The sequence below is a fragment of the Adiantum capillus-veneris genome, chromosome 18 (assembly GCF_014529385.1).
Source record: "Adiantum capillus-veneris isolate H3 chromosome 18, ASM1452938v2, whole genome shotgun sequence".
Lineage (NCBI taxonomy): Eukaryota > Viridiplantae > Streptophyta > Polypodiopsida > Polypodiales > Pteridaceae > Adiantum > Adiantum capillus-veneris.
The window spans coordinates 157,097,342-157,117,193 of record NC_140948.1 but is presented as its reverse complement, the minus strand read 5'-3'; the positions used below and the strand labels follow the sequence as shown (position 1 = coordinate 157,117,193).

At 45.2% G+C, this 19,852-nt stretch overlaps 1 protein-coding gene across 1 annotated transcript in view; it reads right to left on the bottom strand.

Moving 5' to 3' along the window:
• Nucleotides 1-1,011: 1,011 nt before the first annotated feature.
• LOC147436695 (protein argonaute 1-like) overlaps nt 1,012-19,852 on the bottom strand; it is an 88,679-nt gene continuing 69,838 nt past the window's right edge. The window contains exons 3-22 of the mRNA XM_086489511.1: nt 5,587-5,736; nt 5,372-5,505; nt 5,153-5,286; nt 4,976-5,082; nt 4,730-4,862; nt 4,539-4,655; nt 4,328-4,435; nt 4,179-4,244; nt 3,832-3,954; nt 3,604-3,763; nt 3,405-3,526; nt 3,081-3,218; nt 2,859-3,001; nt 2,724-2,786; nt 2,580-2,643; nt 2,327-2,507; nt 2,147-2,220; nt 1,971-2,065; nt 1,734-1,765; nt 1,012-1,647 (exon numbers count right to left, since the gene is read on the bottom strand). Coding sequence (XP_086345637.1) covers nt 1,421-1,647; nt 1,734-1,765; nt 1,971-2,065; nt 2,147-2,220; nt 2,327-2,507; nt 2,580-2,643; nt 2,724-2,786; nt 2,859-3,001; nt 3,081-3,218; nt 3,405-3,526; nt 3,604-3,763; nt 3,832-3,954; nt 4,179-4,244; nt 4,328-4,435; nt 4,539-4,655; nt 4,730-4,862; nt 4,976-5,082; nt 5,153-5,286; nt 5,372-5,505; nt 5,587-5,736 — 2,371 coding nt within the window. The 3' untranslated portion in view covers nt 1,012-1,420. The remainder of the gene's footprint in view (nt 1,648-1,733; nt 1,766-1,970; nt 2,066-2,146; nt 2,221-2,326; nt 2,508-2,579; nt 2,644-2,723; nt 2,787-2,858; nt 3,002-3,080; nt 3,219-3,404; nt 3,527-3,603; nt 3,764-3,831; nt 3,955-4,178; nt 4,245-4,327; nt 4,436-4,538; nt 4,656-4,729; nt 4,863-4,975; nt 5,083-5,152; nt 5,287-5,371; nt 5,506-5,586; nt 5,737-19,852) is intronic.

The following is a 19,852-nucleotide window of genomic DNA, read 5'->3' as shown; positions in this document are numbered from 1 at the left end:
CCTAAAAACTGATGTGACTTTATTTTTCTTCGGTTAGGAAGAACACTTTTGGCAAGCCCTCCTTAAAACAGAAAAGGAAGATAGAATTATTGGCCCCCAAAGGAGATGGTAAGCGCAACGGTGGCCAGCATAAGAGACCAGGATCTGTCATGTAGGCCTAAGGAAGAAGACAAGGAAGGTAGCACCAATGAAGGTGATGATGATGAGGATAACCCTAAAACCGTGATGATGGCACTTTGCGTGCAAGAGGCTCAGGAGCAAGAATGGTATGCGAGAGAGAATTCGTTTCTTTTTGTACATCGCTACAAATTGTGTGAGTGTTGTGTCACCATCCCTTATCTTCTAACCAGTCACCTTGCAACTTTGTCTTCTGAATCGCTTTTGAATTGTCTGCTGATACATACATATGATTGGCAATGCATTTGCTACTACATGTTTCGCTTGCAATTTCCATGCTTTGAGAAAAACTCATGAATCCTCAACAGTTTTTACACTAGTGAAATAAACATTCGTTTTGACACACAAAATAATCAAAAAACAATGTACACCGGTGATCCATGTGGCTCCCAATTCAAGGACTCCTTTGATTTCTGTCAAAATTCAAAATTCAAATCATAGACACACATGCAGTAGCACATTCATTTCGAATGATAATGCAGAGGTAGTCATTTCGGTGAGATGAATTGGGCACCTTTCTATCCTCATTTGCAGTCGTGCAGCTAGCCACATGTTACTGGCAATGAGGCTTGTATTAACTAAGCCCCTGTCAACTAAGGCCGACAACGGCCTTCATCTTTAGAAAACTCATCATCAAATTTCTAGAACCCCAAGTTCCATCACTTTCCATGAGGGGCATTGATCGTGTGCATGTGACACTGCAGAAGCTCAAAGGAGGGCAAGTGCAACTCAACACCTTCACATGCCTTCAGGATGTGATATCTATCACTCTATGCGACTCGATCTCTATCTTCAAAATCATAAAACTGCCTCAACTCATGGCATTTAGCAGTATCACGCACAAAGGAATGCCTCTTTTTCAGGCAATTCCAACATTAGAAAGACTTGTGTACCTGTACAACGTGCTTCTCTTTGACATCTTCATTCGAAATATATTGACAGCCATACTCTTATATATTGGCTTCCCAGGCAGTTCAGCAAGGGGTCAAGAGATACAGCCACTTGCCAGCACTTAAGAGGATAGCTGCCAGATGCTAGCTTTTGTACAAAACTGGGGGGGGAACAGGTGTGCATGCAAGTGCTTGCGTGTGTACATGTGCATGCAGATGTGTATGTGATGGATGGCAAAAGGGATATATCATATTTGTGCAAAAAGAAGACTGACTAGATTTGGCAAAATAAAGAGAGTGAGTGATGTCTGTGATGAAGGGGGACTGCAGGGAAGGAACAAGAAACAACAGTGTCATATGTAAAACATGGACTTGCGGATTCTCTCATGTAAAGGAGGCAAAGGCCGATTGAGTCCGACGGCTGCTCCTCCAGCTCGTGAATGGGTCCCCCTGCTGCTGCCCCCTGCGCTACCACCGGCTTGGCTATCCCTGTCACGCAGCGAGCCCTCATCTGAACCCTCTGGTCCCAACCAAAGCCGCGCTCGTGTGGCGGCCAAATGTGCATAGTAGCATGGAGGAACTAGAGCAACAACAACCAAAGAAGTTAAGAATTGTTACGAGGAGAAATAAAGCACATCTCAAAAATGAGTGGGTATTTATGAAGACCTATCGACACTGCTCTGGTGCATCGCACGTACCTGTCAAGCACAACAAAGCATAGTTAACGCCACTCTCTTACAAAACCCATGCACTGAATTAGGATTGCCTAATACATACACGCGTGCACACATGCATACATACATATTGCACAACAATGGCCCAAGATGAGAGAGCCTCCATCCCCTTGTGAGATGTAAGAAACGTAAATATGCAGGTAACCAGCTGATAATAGAGTGAACTCACATGAAGCACAGATCATTCGTTAGCTGCTGGATCTGATCGACAGTAAATTCATTGTCATCCCTCAACACATGATAATGTGCTGGCCGGCTTGTTCCCTAAGTAAGCAGGTGTAATAGACCACTATCAAAGTCTGTACATACTACACGCCTCACGGCTTGGAAGAGTAATGCTTTTACCTTGATTCCATAATGGCTGCACAAATAAAAGTCGAAGTGTGTAGGATGACAAATCACGTCATCGACAACAGTGCCTGAACAACAGTCAAATCTTAACACACATTCTGCCTGTAGGGCTCAGGTTTAGGGCTTACCCTTAGTGTTTAGAAGGTTTAAGTTTTAAGAGATAACTGGCCTTACCAGGAAAAATATTGCCATTTTTTGTCTGATGCTGCTTCGGGAAAAGTCGAGTATGATGCCGCTTCTGTACCACAATGAAAGTGATTTTTGGCAACTCGTCACCCACTTGCTGTCTTTTCGACTGAGACTCTCCATTCCCTCCCGCATGCTCACGCTTCCCCCAACCCAAAGCTTCACAAGCCTGCAGGCAGGCGGATGGATGTTAATTATCATATTTCCTCTAAAACAAAGTACAGAAAACAGAGAGTTAAACCTTTTTTATTGCCTCCAGTTCACTGTTAAGCACAGCCTCGAACTCCCCCTCGCTAACACCATCTCTAAGAATCCACGTAAATTTTTTTAGGAAAATGATCAGTATAGCTGATGTCTTTAACATTTCTATCAGGAGCTGAGATACCTGTAATACATGATACGCTCTGGTTTGCGCCCTTGAGTTTCACTAAATGCACGTAACAAATCTCTGCCCACCAAACTAGTGAATGAGAAAAAAGAGCAAAAAAAAATCCATAATAATCATATGCAGCTTGCTTACTTGAGAATGCCACCGGTCCGTACAATGCCTTGCCCATCTTCTCTCTCCCAAAAAAGCTCTTGACAGACTTCCTCTCGCTGCCTCTGTGTCTGTACAATAGCTTCATACTTCGAAAAATATGGCCAGTCCATACTGGCTGCAACCTGTGCCAATATTACAAATCATAAACCCAAAAGAAGAAAAAAACTATGCATACGTGAAAATTTAAAAACGCTTGGTCACCGCAGAAATTGAGGGACTGTTATCATCCCCAACTCTTGGATGAGAAACATCGGCTCCAATAATGATGGATGGCACTTCAGAAATAAGTGGAAGCTTCTTATCTCGCTCGTCAACAAGCAGTGCGTTGTAGCCTCCCATCTGTCATGTCATGGAGATCACCATTAATAGTAACTAACACTCATCGATTTTTAGCCTTATTACAAAGGAATCTGAAGAATAGGCATCTGCTATATATGCAAGCTGAGCGCCTTCAAACAAAAGCCTTCCTTCCCAGTATTTGGTACTTACAATAGAGTGCCAAAACTTTGATTCCAACGAGCTTACCTTGGCATTGACTTTGAGCAGTAAATTTGCAATATAGTCTGGTCGGCCGTTTCTAACATGGTCAGACAGGCAGCATTGAGTCACCACACCCAGCTCAATTTCACACACACGCTTCACAGCAGCTGCAAGAGGAAATATATATCAGATTCATAAGTCTCTTTGAATGAGGGCCTTGTATGTTTAGGATCCAGCCACACACCATAGACAGATTTATTATCAGTTTGAGGCATAATGCAAATGAGTAGATCCAAGTCCTGCCCAGATCTCTCAACGCATTGCCTGTTTTGATGCTTGATTGCACCCTCAACATTTCCTCTCGTCTCATTTATGGGCCTAGCAACCATGGTAGGGTTCATAGTCTGCACGATATGAAAACAATTCAAGACTGAACCTTCCAGCAATTTTACACGAAATTAGCAAGCCTTACCAGGCCATATATATCGCATTCACGGGGAATCTTTCTGCAAAACTCATCCACAGCTCTTTCTTGCAGAGTGTGTGAGAAGTTAATGAGAGACCAGCGCTCAATCTTACAGCCGGTGACCATTTGCTAAATTAAGAAACACAAACATTTCAAGTTAATATATAAATAAAGCTAGACACAGATAAAACAGAGTCACCACACTCTCAAAATTTTGCAGGTTTATTATGCAGCGGCATGTGATGGAGTAAAAACATGTCTTTCAGCACACATCTCCACCAATTCACGACATGCAGTTTATCAATGCAGTTTGCTAGTACAAAAACATCAAATGTGAAAAAAGTGATGCTGACCTTATTTCTCATGTTCCAAGAACCTAGGCCAGGAGGGGGCTTGATTGTAGCTGTGCGGTATTGTATCTGCATAAGCAGAAGTAGATTAATCCAAAAATACATTCGGGTTTTTATCTTTGACATGGAGCATGAAATACTAGATTCCTTACGGCTGGAGGAGGTAGTATGCGAGCTGGTATCTCTGTTATTAAGGAATTGATCCCAACTCCAAATTCATTGGCTAATCCTTTACTTTCAATTCTCAATTGCGACTGAATCTGTTATTCACAAGCAAACATTGGTCACTCAGTTATTTGAAAACTTCAATGAGAAAAGTTGTGCATGCCGTCTCAAAGAATTTCTATGTTGGATAAAGCATACCTTACGGGTTGTCTCCTTTCGCTCTTCAGGTGGGACACAAGTTATACCAAGCAATGCTTTTTTTTGAGGTTCGCCCATAGATTTTATGAATGGCTGCCCGGCAACTATTTTACAGACCTGCATCAGTGTCAGACGAACACCATGAGTATTGAGAATGGACCTACTTGACTTCTTGACTCACACTTGATCACCTCCATGGGTAGATAGCGTTTCTTCTCTTTGGTTCCAGACTCAATGGCAGGAAGTCCAGGAAGCATGATTTTGTAATTGTACGTGCGAAAGAAGTAATCAATCACCGAAATACTCTCTCCGTCCATGTCAAACCTGCCCACAGCAAACAGTTCTGCCTATTAATATACATAAACTGTGCAAACATGCAACTGTCGTGAAAACTTGTATCTTTGATTGCGTAATTTTACTACAAAGAAGAGGCAAACCTTAAATTGCGCAAAGGCTCATTAGATAAGCTTTGGATGCGGTATTTTCTCTTGGCGCCGCGATTATGGACAGTCTCTACACGAATTCCTTTCAGCAACTTTTTGGCCTGCAATCAAAGTTCATGCAGCTTAAATCTTGTCAAAAGACTTTTGAGGAATGCTCCTTCACTCACCGACCTTCACTCTTGCTTGGTCGCCATAAGCATCTGGCTTTGCAAGCTCCTGATTCAGATCCCGAATATCTTTGCGGAAGGCCTTAGCAAGAAAATCAGGTAGATCTATAGCCTCCAAGAAAGGAGCAGCTGCAATATCTGAGGCAGAAAAAAATGGAACAAACTGGTGAACCCAAGATAGAAAAAGCAGAGACAACAGAAGCACATGCTTCAGCCTCCTTACCGATATTCAATGATAGCAACCCATTTTGAGCTGGCCTAATAGATTGGTAGAAACCGCTGTAAGCTTGGACACCCCCACCCAAGCTCCTTTCACCAAAATGACTTCCAAAGAAGCACCGACCTTTCTGTATGAAACTACATGTAGTAAAGCCAATCGTCATCTTGCTGTACGGAGCGATTCATACCAAAAGAATCTTGAAACAACAAAAGACTCACGGTCCAGATGCAGCTTCCCTAAGTACTATATCCAAAGCCTGAAGACAATCCTGTGGAAGTACCCTTCGATTTCCATCAAGGTACTCCTGAAGGAGCCCCATTCTGATTCTAGAAGCTTCCCGCAATGTAATTTTAAACCGATTGTTTCTCCTGCCAAACCAAACCATCATAATATAATATATTATCTCTCTCTCTCTCTCTCTCTCTCTCTCTCTCTCTCTCTCTCTCTCTCTCTCTCTCTCTCTCTCTCTCTCTCTCTCTCTCTCTCTCTCTCTCTCTCTCTTCTATTTTGGATGATGACATCTGGGAGTTCTCTAGAGATGGTGACATCATCATTCTAGGGGATTTCAATGCTAGGACTGCTCATCATCAGACAGTTTTTTATGATACTTCAGAAGAGATGCTGAGAGACCTGGATGTTGCAAAGACAGGCCTATCCAGATTATTGCATGATGGGGAGCATACTGAGTATGGACGACACTTGATAGACATGGGGACTGCACATGGATTGGTCATTTTGAATGGCCTACAGAGATTTCCCGCTGCAGGGGGTTTTACATGCTTTCCACACAGACATGCAGCTAGCACAGTGGATTATGTCATGGCGCAGCCGAGTCTCATCTCTAGTATCCAGGACCTCATAGTTGGACCCAGACCTATTGGTGTGGCAGTGGACCATGCTCTTGTGTCGCTGACCATATCTTTCGAGTTTAGTGTAGTACACAGGCCACAGGTGGCAGCTCCTACTCGCTACACCTTCACGCGGGAGACGGACTCTGTATACATAGATGGGATCTGCAGACGCTTGTGTACAGAAGAGCCAGGGCGACCTTTGGAGGAGCTTACTACTATACTGACAAAGACGGTACATGATGCAGCAGCAGAGGCATACCCACACACACAGTCTGAGCAGAGACGTCGTTCTGGGAGCATGCCCCAGAACAGCTGGTATGATGAGGAATGCCGAGAGACCAGAGCTAGACTTCAGAGGGAGCTGCTTTTGGGGGACATCACTCACAGACAGTCACAGATTGACTTCCGACGACTAGTGCGGCGGAAGAAGAGGGCATTTTTGGCTCGCCTAGAGCAGGATCTATACCAGCTATTCTTAAGTTAGGACTCATGTGAGGCATGGTGGCTCTTTCATGAGCACTCCCCCCCCCCCCCCCCCCCCCCCCCCTTGCCATTACCTCCACAGAGGCTTGGGGCCAGTACGCGTCATCTCTGTACACAGTTCCTGGGCAACCGCCCCTTCCCGACCCCTCCGATCCATGCCCCCACACATGTGCTTTTTTCACCGCTGAGATGGTGAGGAAGGCCATTGACAGGATGAGGACGGGGAGAGCATATGATCATGATGGTTTAGTGGCTGAGCACTTCATGCATGCCAGAGATCTACTAGCAGAGCTCCTAGCAGTTATGTTTAACCGTGCCATGTGTGAGGGCTTGCCTGATACTTGGAACCTATCTACGATTGTACCTATCTTCAAGCCAGGAGACCCTATGGAGCCTGGGAATTATCGCACTATCATGATCAGACACGCATTGGCACGGTTGTACGCATCCATTCTTGAGCAGCAGCTGAGTAGATGGGCAGAGAGGGAAGGGATACGCGCAGCCGGGGAGGCAGGATTCAGGAGAGGTTTTTCTACTCTTGACCATATCTTGACACTCAGAGCAATCATTGAGGAGGGCAGATCACATGGGAGACGGATCTATTGCAGCTGTGGACTTCCGCAAAGCATTTGACACCGTACCCAGAGCTCGATTGATGCGTAGATTACACGAGATGGGAGTACCCACAGAGCTCATTTGGGGAGTCATGGCACTGTACACGTCAGTAGTGGGGCATGTACGCACCTCAGAGGGCCTTTCTACAGCGGTTCACTCCACTATTGGGGTGAAGCAAGGTTGCCCGCTCTCTCCTACTCTGTTTGGTATGTATGTGGATGAGGTTTCTGACTACATTGAGAGTGATGGTGATAGAGGTGCACAACTGGCAGGAACATGGATCCCACTATTGTTATATGCTGATGATATTGTGTTGATCTCCGACTCTCCAGAGGGGATGCAACGTCACTTGGATGCTTTGCATAGCTTTGCCCATGAGAGTGGTTTGTCTGTCCACCTTGGTAAAACCAAGGTCATGGTATTTAATACGACCCCACAGTGGATCAGGAGGTATGCGCCCGCATTCACGTACGACCAGGAGATGGTGGAGAATACAGATGCTTAGACCTACCTTGGAGTGGTTTTTAGTGGACCAGCATTTTCATTGAGAAGAGCAGCAGAGACTAGATTGACCAGATCCCATGCAGCATTGGGTAGATTGGAGAGGATGTGTTCACATGTTCAGTTTCAGGAGCCTCGGATGAAGCTCTGGCTCTTTGACACCCTCGTGGCTTATGCATTGCTCTATGGAGCTGAGATTTGGGGACCTTCATTGGACCATCATGGGAGGACAAGTCGCACTGATGGATGGGGGGACACGGAGAAGCCACTAGTCTCTATGATCTCACGGCTCATTAGAGCCAAGGCTTCAATACCACGTGCCATTATACGAGCAGAGCTAGCTGCCCCCCCAGTAGTGGTTGAGGCGCTCACCAGATCCGTCTCCTTCATACACCGCATCTGGGAACTTCCCAGAAACAGATATGCCCGCCTTGCTCTTGAGTCCTCGAGACAGTTAGCCATGCAGGGAGATACAGCATGCCGGTATGGGGAGATGACATCATGGTTTCAAGCGCATGGGTTCAGCATAGACAGACTGCCACCCTTCCAGTACTCACTGGATGCACCCTCTCTGACTCTCACACAGTCCGAGATTACCAGGCTCATCCGCCAGGACCTGACTCAGCTAGACATCAGGAGGACATGGATACAACCAGCACAGGAGCTGGACACGAAGATGGCTTTCTACAGAGAGCATCTTCTCCAGCTTACGGAGGACGGTTTTGTGACGAGACCTAGATACATGGACACCCACTTGTCTCATGGGATACGATGTGCTATTGGCCAGATATGCACATCTTCACACCAGCTGCGGATCGAGACTGGGAGATACAGCAAAGTATCAGTAGAGGCCAGGACATGTCTCCTATGTGACCTGGAGCCTGAGACAGAGTTGTACTACACATGCCACTGCCCCGTCTACTACGAGATATGCGGCCGCTTCCACTACATGTTCAAAGAGGGCTTCGGACCACTCTCCAGAGTCATGCGGTACGAGGATCAGAGATGCTTGGGTTTGTTTTTGCTCGAGCTGCGCAGACACAGAGAGAGCCTGATGCGAGGAGAGGTCAGCCAGTCTCAGAGACGGATCACAGACTTCTTCAGAGCAGACACTGGACACCCGGAGGAGCTACTACCACAGGAGAGCTCACCGCCTCACACTGGAGGCACACTAATTGACCGAGCGACTGAGCTAGGGAGATCCAGATGCCCACGACTACGGAGGACAACACAGCATCGACGGAGGTTGCATCAGAGGATTCAGATCACTTTGGCCCAGCATGCACGACGCCCGGTCAGGCTATTGACCATGGAGGAGATTGATGAGATCCGCCAACGACCGATGCTGGATCTTTTGTGATCTGTGATTTAGCTATCTCACCTATCTGCTTAGATCACACCTAGCTGTTTCAGATTCCATAGCATTTTATTCTGTCATTTTTGTTACTCTGACTTTGTATCAGATCCACCACATTGTAACTGTCTGGTCTCATAGGTCATTCTGGCCTTTTGAAGACCTCAATATAACATTTCATTTCATTTCATTTTCTCTCTCTCTCTCTCTCTCTCTCTCTCTCTCTCTCTCTCTCTCTCTCTCTCTCTCTCTCTCTCTCTCTCTCTCTCTTTTTATGCTTCTAGAAAATATAAGACTCTACATCTATAGGTTTATCCGATGGTTTGCTTTCACCTTTAGGAATCATTGACTGAGAGAATTGATTCACCTGCTTGTAATCCTGCTCTGAATATACCATCCAACCATGGCAATTGGTGGTTTTAGGTGGGAAAAGCCACTTGGCTGTAGTTGCCTTGTAAATTCCTCTTTTCATTATAATTTTACATCATTTAAACTGGCCAGGCGTGACGGGTAGTCTTGAATGCCATTATGAATGAGAATGAGGGGTTCTTCTCAAATCTGAAGCGCGCTACTTTTGGGCATTCTCTAAGCTGTATCACCACCCGGATTCATGGGGGTTTGGTGGAGTTTGATGAGGGCTCTGCTGCGGTGAATCCTCTTTCCTGGTTAGCTGCTTTCATGGTGGGCTCCGCGGCCAGCTGGGGGTGGCTCTAGGATGAATGGAATCTTTTGCAATCTATACATAAGGTGAGCACTTGCTCACTTAGTTTTCATTCAGCATTTTTTCTTTGTTTTCTCCTTGGTAGTATGTGTTGATCTGTTTCGGCTCCCTGCCCCTATCAAGTGCACTCAAGCTTTATGGCTCCCAGCATTTTTTCTTTGTTTTCTCCTTGGTAGTATCTGTTGATCTGTTTCGGCTCCCTGCCCCTATCAAGTGCACTCAAGCTTTATGGCTCCCAGCAAAAAAGCCACTGCTGAATCATCTGAGGTAGCATTATACTCGATTACTGGTTTTTTCAAATTTGTCATTATCAATTGCCTCTTGGAAATTTCTATAGGACTTATGATGGTCTTGTTGTTTCTGGATGTTTAAACCATACTGTTGTAGTAAAGAAAAAAACTGTCACTGTTGCTCTTTTTGGGGTTTTGGTTTGGAAAGAAGAAGATGTTACAGTAATGGTTTTTGTTAAAATCGTACTGGCCAATTGGTCCTTAGACAAAAGCTGGCTCAAATCTCTTACTAATGTTACTTTGGTTCTGATTATTTTCGGCCGGTTGAAGGTGACTAGTGTTCTTTGCTGGCAGCTAGTTCTCACTTTACGTTTGATATCTTGATGATTCCACACTGATGATTCCACACTGTTTTACCGTATCATGGTAATGATGGTACCACTGTTCTATGGATACAACAAAAGCCGGTAGTATTAGGAATGAATGGAATTAAGAAAATAGATTTAGGAAATGAGTGATATTAATTTCATACTGATGCTTTTTAAGCTCTTTTCCATGAAAATAAGTTGCATGGAGGGGTTGAGTTGGGGTTGTCTTGCCAACCGATCTATTGCCAATTAACTTGGGAGTATCTAACTGGTTACTAATTTGTTGGGCTTTTTTCGTCTCTGGTGCTTCTTAGAGATAATGCGAGCTGGCTCACATGCTATAGTTTCTATTGATAAAACATGTCGGCTAGGAATGGATGGATATGGATATAGTATGGCAGCTGGAGCTGTGTATTACAGATTATGTTTGGTTATTGGCATTGATCTCTTTTACTGGTGCTCTTTTTGAGGTATCGGTTAGGGCTTGACCTACTGTTCAAAGTATTGACTGATGACGGTGAAAACTCTCACCTAAGCTCTTTTTATACTAGCCTTCTCGGAACTTTAAAGGTAAGTATACTGGCTGCTCTTTGGTGACTGACAAAAATGTGTTCCAGTTAGTAAATACCAATTACTGACCAGATATTGGTGGCCCTTCAGCATGGGTATTGGGTGGTGTGATATTGGGAACTATGGTATGTTGAATAAGGCTTTATTGTTGCTGTTCAGATATTGGCAACTAACATTATTTGTTGTTGCCTCACGTGAGAGGGGTGATACATTTGGTACTTAGATACGGTATTCAGCCTGAATTAGAGAGGGGATTGAACTTGTATCCAGCCATGTTGGGTAGATTTGACCCGCCTATTGTGCAGTTCTGCTATTTTAGGCCTATTATCGGACATCACCGGTTCTGACCCGATTGACATCTTAAGGATAATAGTCTGATGGTAAAATACAAAATGCCTAAAATTTGAAAGATTATTATCCTGTTAGTCTAAGGAAGATTTTGACTTCAAAAACTGCATTAACTCACTTTCAAAAAAAAGTTTTTAAGGGAGAATGAGCTCTTTTATAAGATGGAGTGTAAGGAGCAATTGAAAAATAATCCTTTTTGGCCTTATTTCAAAGTAAAGTAACAAACTTTATACTGGGAATTAAAATATACTTTTCAAAATTTTGAGCTAACACTTTGATTATATCTGGTTCTTTAAAATCAAAGAAAATTTACACATCATTATGATTTGCACAGCATGGTTTTCTTCTTAGGATAGTACCAGGGTGACATGGATGACAACTAGGTCACCCCAGTTACCTGTTATGCGGTTTGAAAACTAACGAACAGTTTGTTTTCTTACTTTGGATACAGGTAAGGGTGTCCTTTCCTTGGCTGCTGTTTGAGGGGATGTTATGTTGTACAATGATACTGTAACACTAATCAGGACCTTCTTTCCCTAATATGGCCTGATACTGTGATGTATTGTTTTTGATATTCAATCGAAAGGAATACATGATTTGTACTATATACTGTAGACATAGGTCTTTGAAGTTTGTCTCATGTGTTATGTATATTGTAAATAGTTTAAACTCTCTCTCTCTCTCTCTCTCTCTCTCTCTCTCTCTCTCTCTCTCTCTCTCTCTCTCTCTCTCTCTCTCTCTCTCTCCAGCAAACCAGCGTGGCTTTCGCCCTTCTCTGCAACTCGTGCCCATACGCTAGTGGCTTCGATTATTGCCAACGTAGCTTAACTTTTTATTCTAGCGTGGCATTTTTACCCAACGTGGCACTGAGAATATTATCGCACTGCAAACCAACGACCTGCAACAAACGAGGCAACTCAGCGTACCAACCACAGAGGATAGCATATGCATCAGCGGAAACTCGACAGATTGGAGAATTGTGAAAGAAATTGCAAAAACCTGCAGAACAGCTTGACAAAAACTAGTAGAAAATCAGAAAATCAAATATCAAGAATGTATGATTGATATGAGGGAAACATATGTATGCATTATGCGGGACATGGATGTATGTGTGATGTGGACATAGTGGGTTGGCCTTGCAGAAGTGCATATTGGTTTTTGATGGAGGTCATGAGCGCTTCCGCAGTGTGTAAGCCCCATCCGAAAGCAACCTTTGTGCTTACAAGCAAGCGGATAACACAAATGGAAAGGGAGATGAAAGACTGGAAAGCAGATACGGACGGATGATGGAAAGAGAAGGCCAACCTTCTTCAAATGTTTCTCAACGAAGGCGCGCAGTGGAAGAAAGAGAAAGAGGACCTGCACGCAGAGCTACAAGCACTTAAGGCGGACTCCAAGCACTTAAAGAAGAGGTTTCAACCCTCAAGCGAGAGCTTACTGATAGAGCAAGCAGTGGACTAGAGGAAGGGGAATTCCAGCCTTCGGTGATAGAGGAAATCAAGGTCATTAAGGAGCAGGTACGGATGATCAAAGAGGAGGAGAAACAGAAGGTGGTAAAGACGTCTTCGTGGATGGATGTGATCACGAAGACGCAAAAGAAGGCGGATGAGGCCGAGAAATGGATAGAAGTCGCTAAGAAAGGGAAAGAGAAAGAAACCACATCTGTCCCCACTCCTATAATCATCAACATGACTCTAAGAAGAAGAGCAACGAAGGAAAACTAGAGCTTTGCATATAAGAGTAACAGTCTTAAAGACCGAGATGATGTGGAAGGGGAAGTTGGAGAACTTCTCCGCATGATGGGTAGTGAGGCTACTCATACAAAGGCATGGAGGGTGGGGAAGAAGACACAAGGCAATGGGGAGACTTCAAAAGGGAGAGCTTTAATCATCCGTTTCCAATCCATGGAGGCAAAGAAGGACTTCTTGAAGAAGCGTCCTACACTAACGAAAACGGGCATATTCCTTGGAGATGACCTCACTCTCACATAGCTTGCGCATATGAGAGATGTAATGCCAGAGATTCAAGCGGCAAGGGAGAAGGGAAAGACGGCCTTCTACAGAGATGGCCGGGTGGTGATTGTAGAGCGGCACTCCACATGATGGTGTGAGACCCATGGGACCACACTCAAAGTTGCCACTTGGAATTGTAATGGATCTATGCGACTTGATGTGGGCGCTTTTGAGGATAGTTTCACGGAAAGAGACATCGTCTTCTACTCTGAGACACATCAGGCCCCTGGGCAATCTATGCCTCACATTAGTGGATATAGATGGGAGACAGCCTGTAGACAGGAGCCACGACCAGAGCATAGAGGGTGGGGATCAGGAGGAGTGGCAGTGTTATTCAGGGAGGATTTGCAACCATTGATACATATAGCCCGCAGGGATGAGCAAGCTAGGTACATGTGGGTGAGACTGAGAGCACAGACAGACAGATATCTATACATTGCTATTTGCTACTTTCCTCCGAGCACGTCAGTGTATACACCACCCAGAGGACAGTCCCCCTTTTCTATTTTGGATGATGACATAAGGGAGTTCTCAAGAGATGGTGACATCATCATTCTAGGGGATTTCAATGCTAGGACTGCCCATCATCAGAGAGTATTTTTATGATACTTCAAAGGAGATGCTGAGAGAGCTGGATGTTGCAGAGACAAGCCTATCCAGACTATCACAGGATGGAGAACACACTGAGTATGGACAACACTTGATAGACATGGGGACTGCACATGGATTGGCCATCTTGAATGGCCTACAAAGATTTCCAGCTTCGGGGGGTTTTACATGCTTTCCACACAGACATGGAGCCAGCACAGTGGCTTATGTCATGGCACTACCGAGCCTCATCTCTAGTATCCAGGATCTCACGGTTGGGCGATTGGATCCAGACCTGTTGGTGTGGCAATGGATCATGCTCTTGTGTCGTTGACCATCACTTTTCAGTTTAGTGTAGCACACAAGCTACGTACAGCAGCCCCTACTCGCTACACCTTCACACATGAGACGGACCCTGTATACATAGATGGGATCTACAGACGTCTGTGCACAGAGGAGCCAGGGCGACCTCTGGAGGAGCTTACTACTATATTGACACAGACATTACATGATGCAACAGCAGAGGCATACCCACATACCCAGCCTGAGCAGAGACGCCGCTTGGGGAGCATGCCCCAGAACAGTTGGTATGATGAGGAATGCCGGAACACTAGAGCTAGACTTCAGAGGGAGGTTCTTTTGGGGGACATCACTCACAGACAGTCACAGATTGACTAGGCGTCAGAAGAAGAGGGCATTTTTGGCTCGCCTAGAGCAGGATCTATACCAGCTATTCTTGAGTCACGACTCACGTGAGCCATGGCGGCTCTTTCAGAAGGCCCCCCCCCCCATTACTTTTACAGAGGACTGGGCCAGTACGCATCATCTCTGTACACAGTTTCTGAGCAACCCCCCCTTCCCGACCCCCCCGATCCATGCTCACACACATGTGCTTTTTTCACCGCTGAGATGGTGAGGAAGGCCATTGACAGGATGAGGACTGGGAGAGCATACGATCATGATGGCTTAGTGGCTGTGCATTTCACGCATGCTAGAGATCTACTAGCAGAGCTTCTAGCAGTTTAACCGTGTGCCATGTGTGAGGGCTTGCCTGATACTTGGAGCCTATCTACTATTGTACCTATCTTCAAGTCGAGAGACCCTATGGAGCCTGGGGCATCGCACTATGTAACATTTAATGGCCTAAAAACTTGTGTGTAGCGGAAATTAGCATGAACATAGTGGGCATTTCATTAGAATAGATTCCTAATGAGAATTACAAGAGTGCTTGGATGGAGAGAGAAACAAAAAGCATAACACCTAGTTAGATAGCATGAACAATACTTTCAAACGAGAGAGACATTAAGCTATTGACAACAGTTGAGGACCGGATTTGCATGGAGCCGGTCCCCCCTCCAAAAGGCTTTGTATTATGGTTTCTCCCATCAAGAGAGACATTGTACAATACAATTCTTTGTGTTCCTTCAAGACTAGCTAGTGCAATGAAGATGAAAGCTTCATGCACTAAGCAAAACACTTAGCAAACACAACATCAATTATCCCCGGTCTCAGACCCAAGACCTCACACATCTTCGAAGATGGTGAGAGCTAGCAGGGTATGAGAGTAGATTGAGAGGAAGAAGGAGTATCTTACGAGAAAGATGTACATCTCCTCACATAATCACTCATATTAGCATAGCTTAGCTTAGTAATTAGCATGGTAGAGGAGATGAGCATGCATTGAAGCTTGGCTCTTGGTTGGATTTGCATCCACATGCCAAGAGTGTGTCGATGTAGGCTTCTATCTCACAAGCTTGGAGTAGGTGATGAGCTCTCCATTAAAGCTTGGGAAGAGATAGTCTTTTTCTTGCTTCTCACCTAGACTGTGTGAGAGTGTGTGTGTGTGATAATGCCTTGCAAAAATCAGCCCCCTCTCTCTCTTGGGCGAGCCCTCTTGCTAATTGCTCTTGCTATCTTCCCATTGGACCTCCCCAGGGCTAGCCAATGACTATTAAGCAGCATAAGTGATAGCCTTCTGACATGTGTCCCCCTTTCCCCTTTTGTGAGAGCTTTAGGTAATTTAATAATTCAACTAAACTCTCATTGGACCCCTTTGCCTCCTGGCCAATAGGAATTAGGCAAGCCATTGGGCTGCTGAATGCTCATTGGACCCCTTGGGAGACTGTCCAATAGTTTTCTAGAGGACTTAATTCTCATTGGTTCTTTTACTAAGTGTTTTTAAATTAATTAAACTAGATTTACTCTAGCCTAATTCTCATTGGTCCACCTCCAAGGCCATCCAATAGGAATTGGGTACACCTTGTGGGCATCTGGCCTAGGGAGCTGACATGTGTCCCTCATTCCCTTTGTGTAAAGGGAGCTTGTGTATGTGTGTGTGGCTTTCTCTCTCATCCCCTACATGCAAGGCTCGCCTCCTCCCAAGTAGGGATTGCAAAGACTTTTTTGTACACACACAAAGCATCCAATCCCTTAAGGTTGATCTTTGGACACAACCTTTGAATTTTGGAACCTTAGCATTTTGGAAGTCTTAATGGGCTGAACCTTAGGGTCTTTTTAGCCCATTGTTGCACATGGCTCTTTTGCAGATGGCCCCCCCTTTGGATCCCTATTTTCCCTCCTTTGGATCCCTATTGTGGCCAGTCTGCTAGCTTAACCAATATTCTAGCTTTTTCTCCCCTGGCACTTCCCCATATTAAATGATCAGTTTAACATGAGAAAATCATTTAGGAGAATTAGATATTGATTATTATGACACACTATCATGATTGGACACACATTGGCACGGTTGTACGCATCTACTCTTGAACAGCAGCAGCTGAGTAGATAGGCAGAGAGGGAGGGGATACGCGCAGCCGGGTAGGCAGGGTTCAGGAGGGGTTTTTCTACTCTTGACAATATCTTGACACTCAGAGCCATCATTGAGAAGGGCAGATCGCGTGGGAGATGGATCTATTGTAGCTTTGTGGATTTCCGCAAAGCATTTGACACAATGCCCAAAGCTAGATTGATGCGCAGATTACAGCAGATGGGAGTACCGACAGAGCTCATTTGGGGGGTCATGGCATTATATAGGTCAGTAGTGGGGCATGTACGCACCTCAGAGGGTCTATCCACACCGATTCACTCCACTATTGGGGTGAAGCAGGGCTGCCCGCTCTCTCCTACTCTATTTGGTATGTATGTGGATAAGGTTTCTGACTACATTGAGAGAGATGGTGATAGAGGTGCACAGATGGCAAGGACATGGATTCCACTGTTGTTATATGCTGATGATATTGTGTTCATCTCCGACTCTCCGGAGGGGATGCAACGTCACTTGGATGCTTTGCATAGGTTTGCGCAGGAAAGTGGTTTGTCCGTCAACCTTGGTAAAACCAAGGTCATGGTATTTAATACCACCCCACATTGGATCAGGAGGTCAACGCCAGCATTCACATACGACGAGGAGACAGTGGAGTATACAGATGCTTACACTTACCTCGGAGTCGTTTTTAGTAGGCCAGCATTTTCATTGAGGGCAGCAAAGACTAGATTGACCAGAGCCCATGCAGCATTGGGTAGATTGGAAAGGATGTGTTCACAGGTTCAGTTTCAGGAGCCTCGGATAAAGCTTTGGCTCTCTGACACTTTGGTGGCTTCTGCATTGCTTTATGGAGCTGAGATTTGGGGACCTTCATTGGATCATCACGGGAGGACAGGCCGTAGTGATGGATGGGGGACATGGAGAAGCCTCTGCTCTCTATGAGCTCGCGGCTCATTAGAGCCAAGGCTTCAGTACCACGTGCTATTGTCCGATTAGAGTTAACTGCACCCCCACTAGTGGTTGAGGCGCTTACTAGATCTGTCTCCTTCATACACCGCATGTGGGAACTTCCCAGAGACAGATATGCCCGCCTTGCACTTGAGTCCTCTCGAGAGTTAGCCATGCAGGGAGATACAGCATGCTAGTATGGGGAGATGACATCATGGTTTCAGGCGCATGGGTTCAGCATAGACAGATTGCCTCCCTTCCAGTACTCACTGGATGCACCCTCGTTGACTCTTACACAATCCGAGATCACCAGACTCATCCGCCAAGACTTGACTTAGCTAGACACCAGGAGGACATGGATACAGCTAGCACAGAAGCTGGGCAGGAAGATGGCTTTCTACAGAGAGCATCTCCTCCAGCTTACGGTGGATCGTTTTGTGACGAGGCCCAGATACATGGACACCCACTTGTCTCATGGGATACAATGTGCTATTGGCCAGATACGCACATCTTCACACCAACTGCGGATCGAGACTGGGAGATACAGCGGAGTACCAACAGAGGCCAGGACATGCCCCCTGTGTGACATCGAGCCTGAGACAGAGTTGCACTACACATGCCACTGCCCCGTCTACTACGAGATACGAGGCCACTTCCATTGCTTGTTCACAGAGGGCTTTGGACCATTCTCCAGAGTCATGGAGTACGAGGATCAGAGATCCTTGGGTTTGTTTTTGCTCAAGCTGTGCAGACACATAGAGAGCCTGATGAGAGGAGAGGCTAGCCAGTCTCAGAGACAGTTCGCAGACTTCTTCAGAGCTGTCACTGGACACTCGGAGGAGTTACTACCACAGCAGAGCTCGTCGCCTCACACCAGAGGCACACTGATTGACTGAGCGACTGAGCTGGGGAGATCCAGATGCCCACGACTGCAGAGGTTTACACAGCATCGACGGAGGCTGCATCAGAGGATTCCGATCACTTTGGCCCGACATGCACAACGCCCGGTCAGACTACTGACCATGGAGGAGATTGATGAGATCCGCCAACGAGACCGATGTTGGATCTCTTGTGATCTAGTTATCCCAGCTAGCTGCTTAGTTCATACCTAGCAGTTTAGGATTCCATAGTATTTTATTTTGTCATTCTGTCATTTCATTTTTGTCATCTTGTTACTCTGACTTTGTATCAAATCCACCGCATTGTAACTTTCTGGTCTTATAAGTCACTTTGGCCTTTTGAAGACGTTAATATAACATTTCATTTCATTTCACTTCATCTCTCTCTCTCTCTCTCTCTCTCTCTCTCTCTCTCTCTCTCTCTCTCTCTCTCTCTCTCTCTCTCTCTCTCTCTCTATATATATATATATATATATATATATATATATATATAGATATATATATATATATATATATATATATATATATATTATCTAAGACGTCCACAACTACGAAGGACTACACAACATCGACGGAGGCTACATCAAAGGATTCGGATCACTTTGGCCAGACATGCACGACGCCCAGTCAGACTACTATCCATGGAGGAGATTGATGAGATCCGCCCAGAGACCCATGTTGGATTTCTTGTGACTTGTGATTTAGCTATCCCAACTAGCTGCTTAGTTCACACCTACCAGTTTAGGATCCCATAGTACTCTTATTTTATCATTTTATCATTCTGTAATTTCATTTTGTTACTCTGACTTTGTATCAGATTCACCATATTGTAACGCTCTGGTCTCATAGGTCATTTTGGCCTTTCGAAGACGTTAATATAACATTTCATTTCATTTTTTCAGACTATCCAAACTATCACAGGATGGAGAACATACTAAGTATTGACGGCACTTGATAGACATAGGGACTGCACATGGATGGGCCATCTTGAATGGCCTACACAGATTTTCCATTGCGGGAGGTTTGACATGCTTTCCACACAGACATGGAGCCAGCAAAGTGGATTATGTCATGGCACAACCAAGCCTCATCTCTAGTATCCAAGATCTCATAGTTGGGCCCAGACTTGTTGGGGTGGTAGTGGATCATGCTATTGTGTCGTTGACCATCTCTTTCCAGTTCAGTGTAGCACACAGTCCACAGGTAGCAGCTTGTAACCGGCCTGTACAATC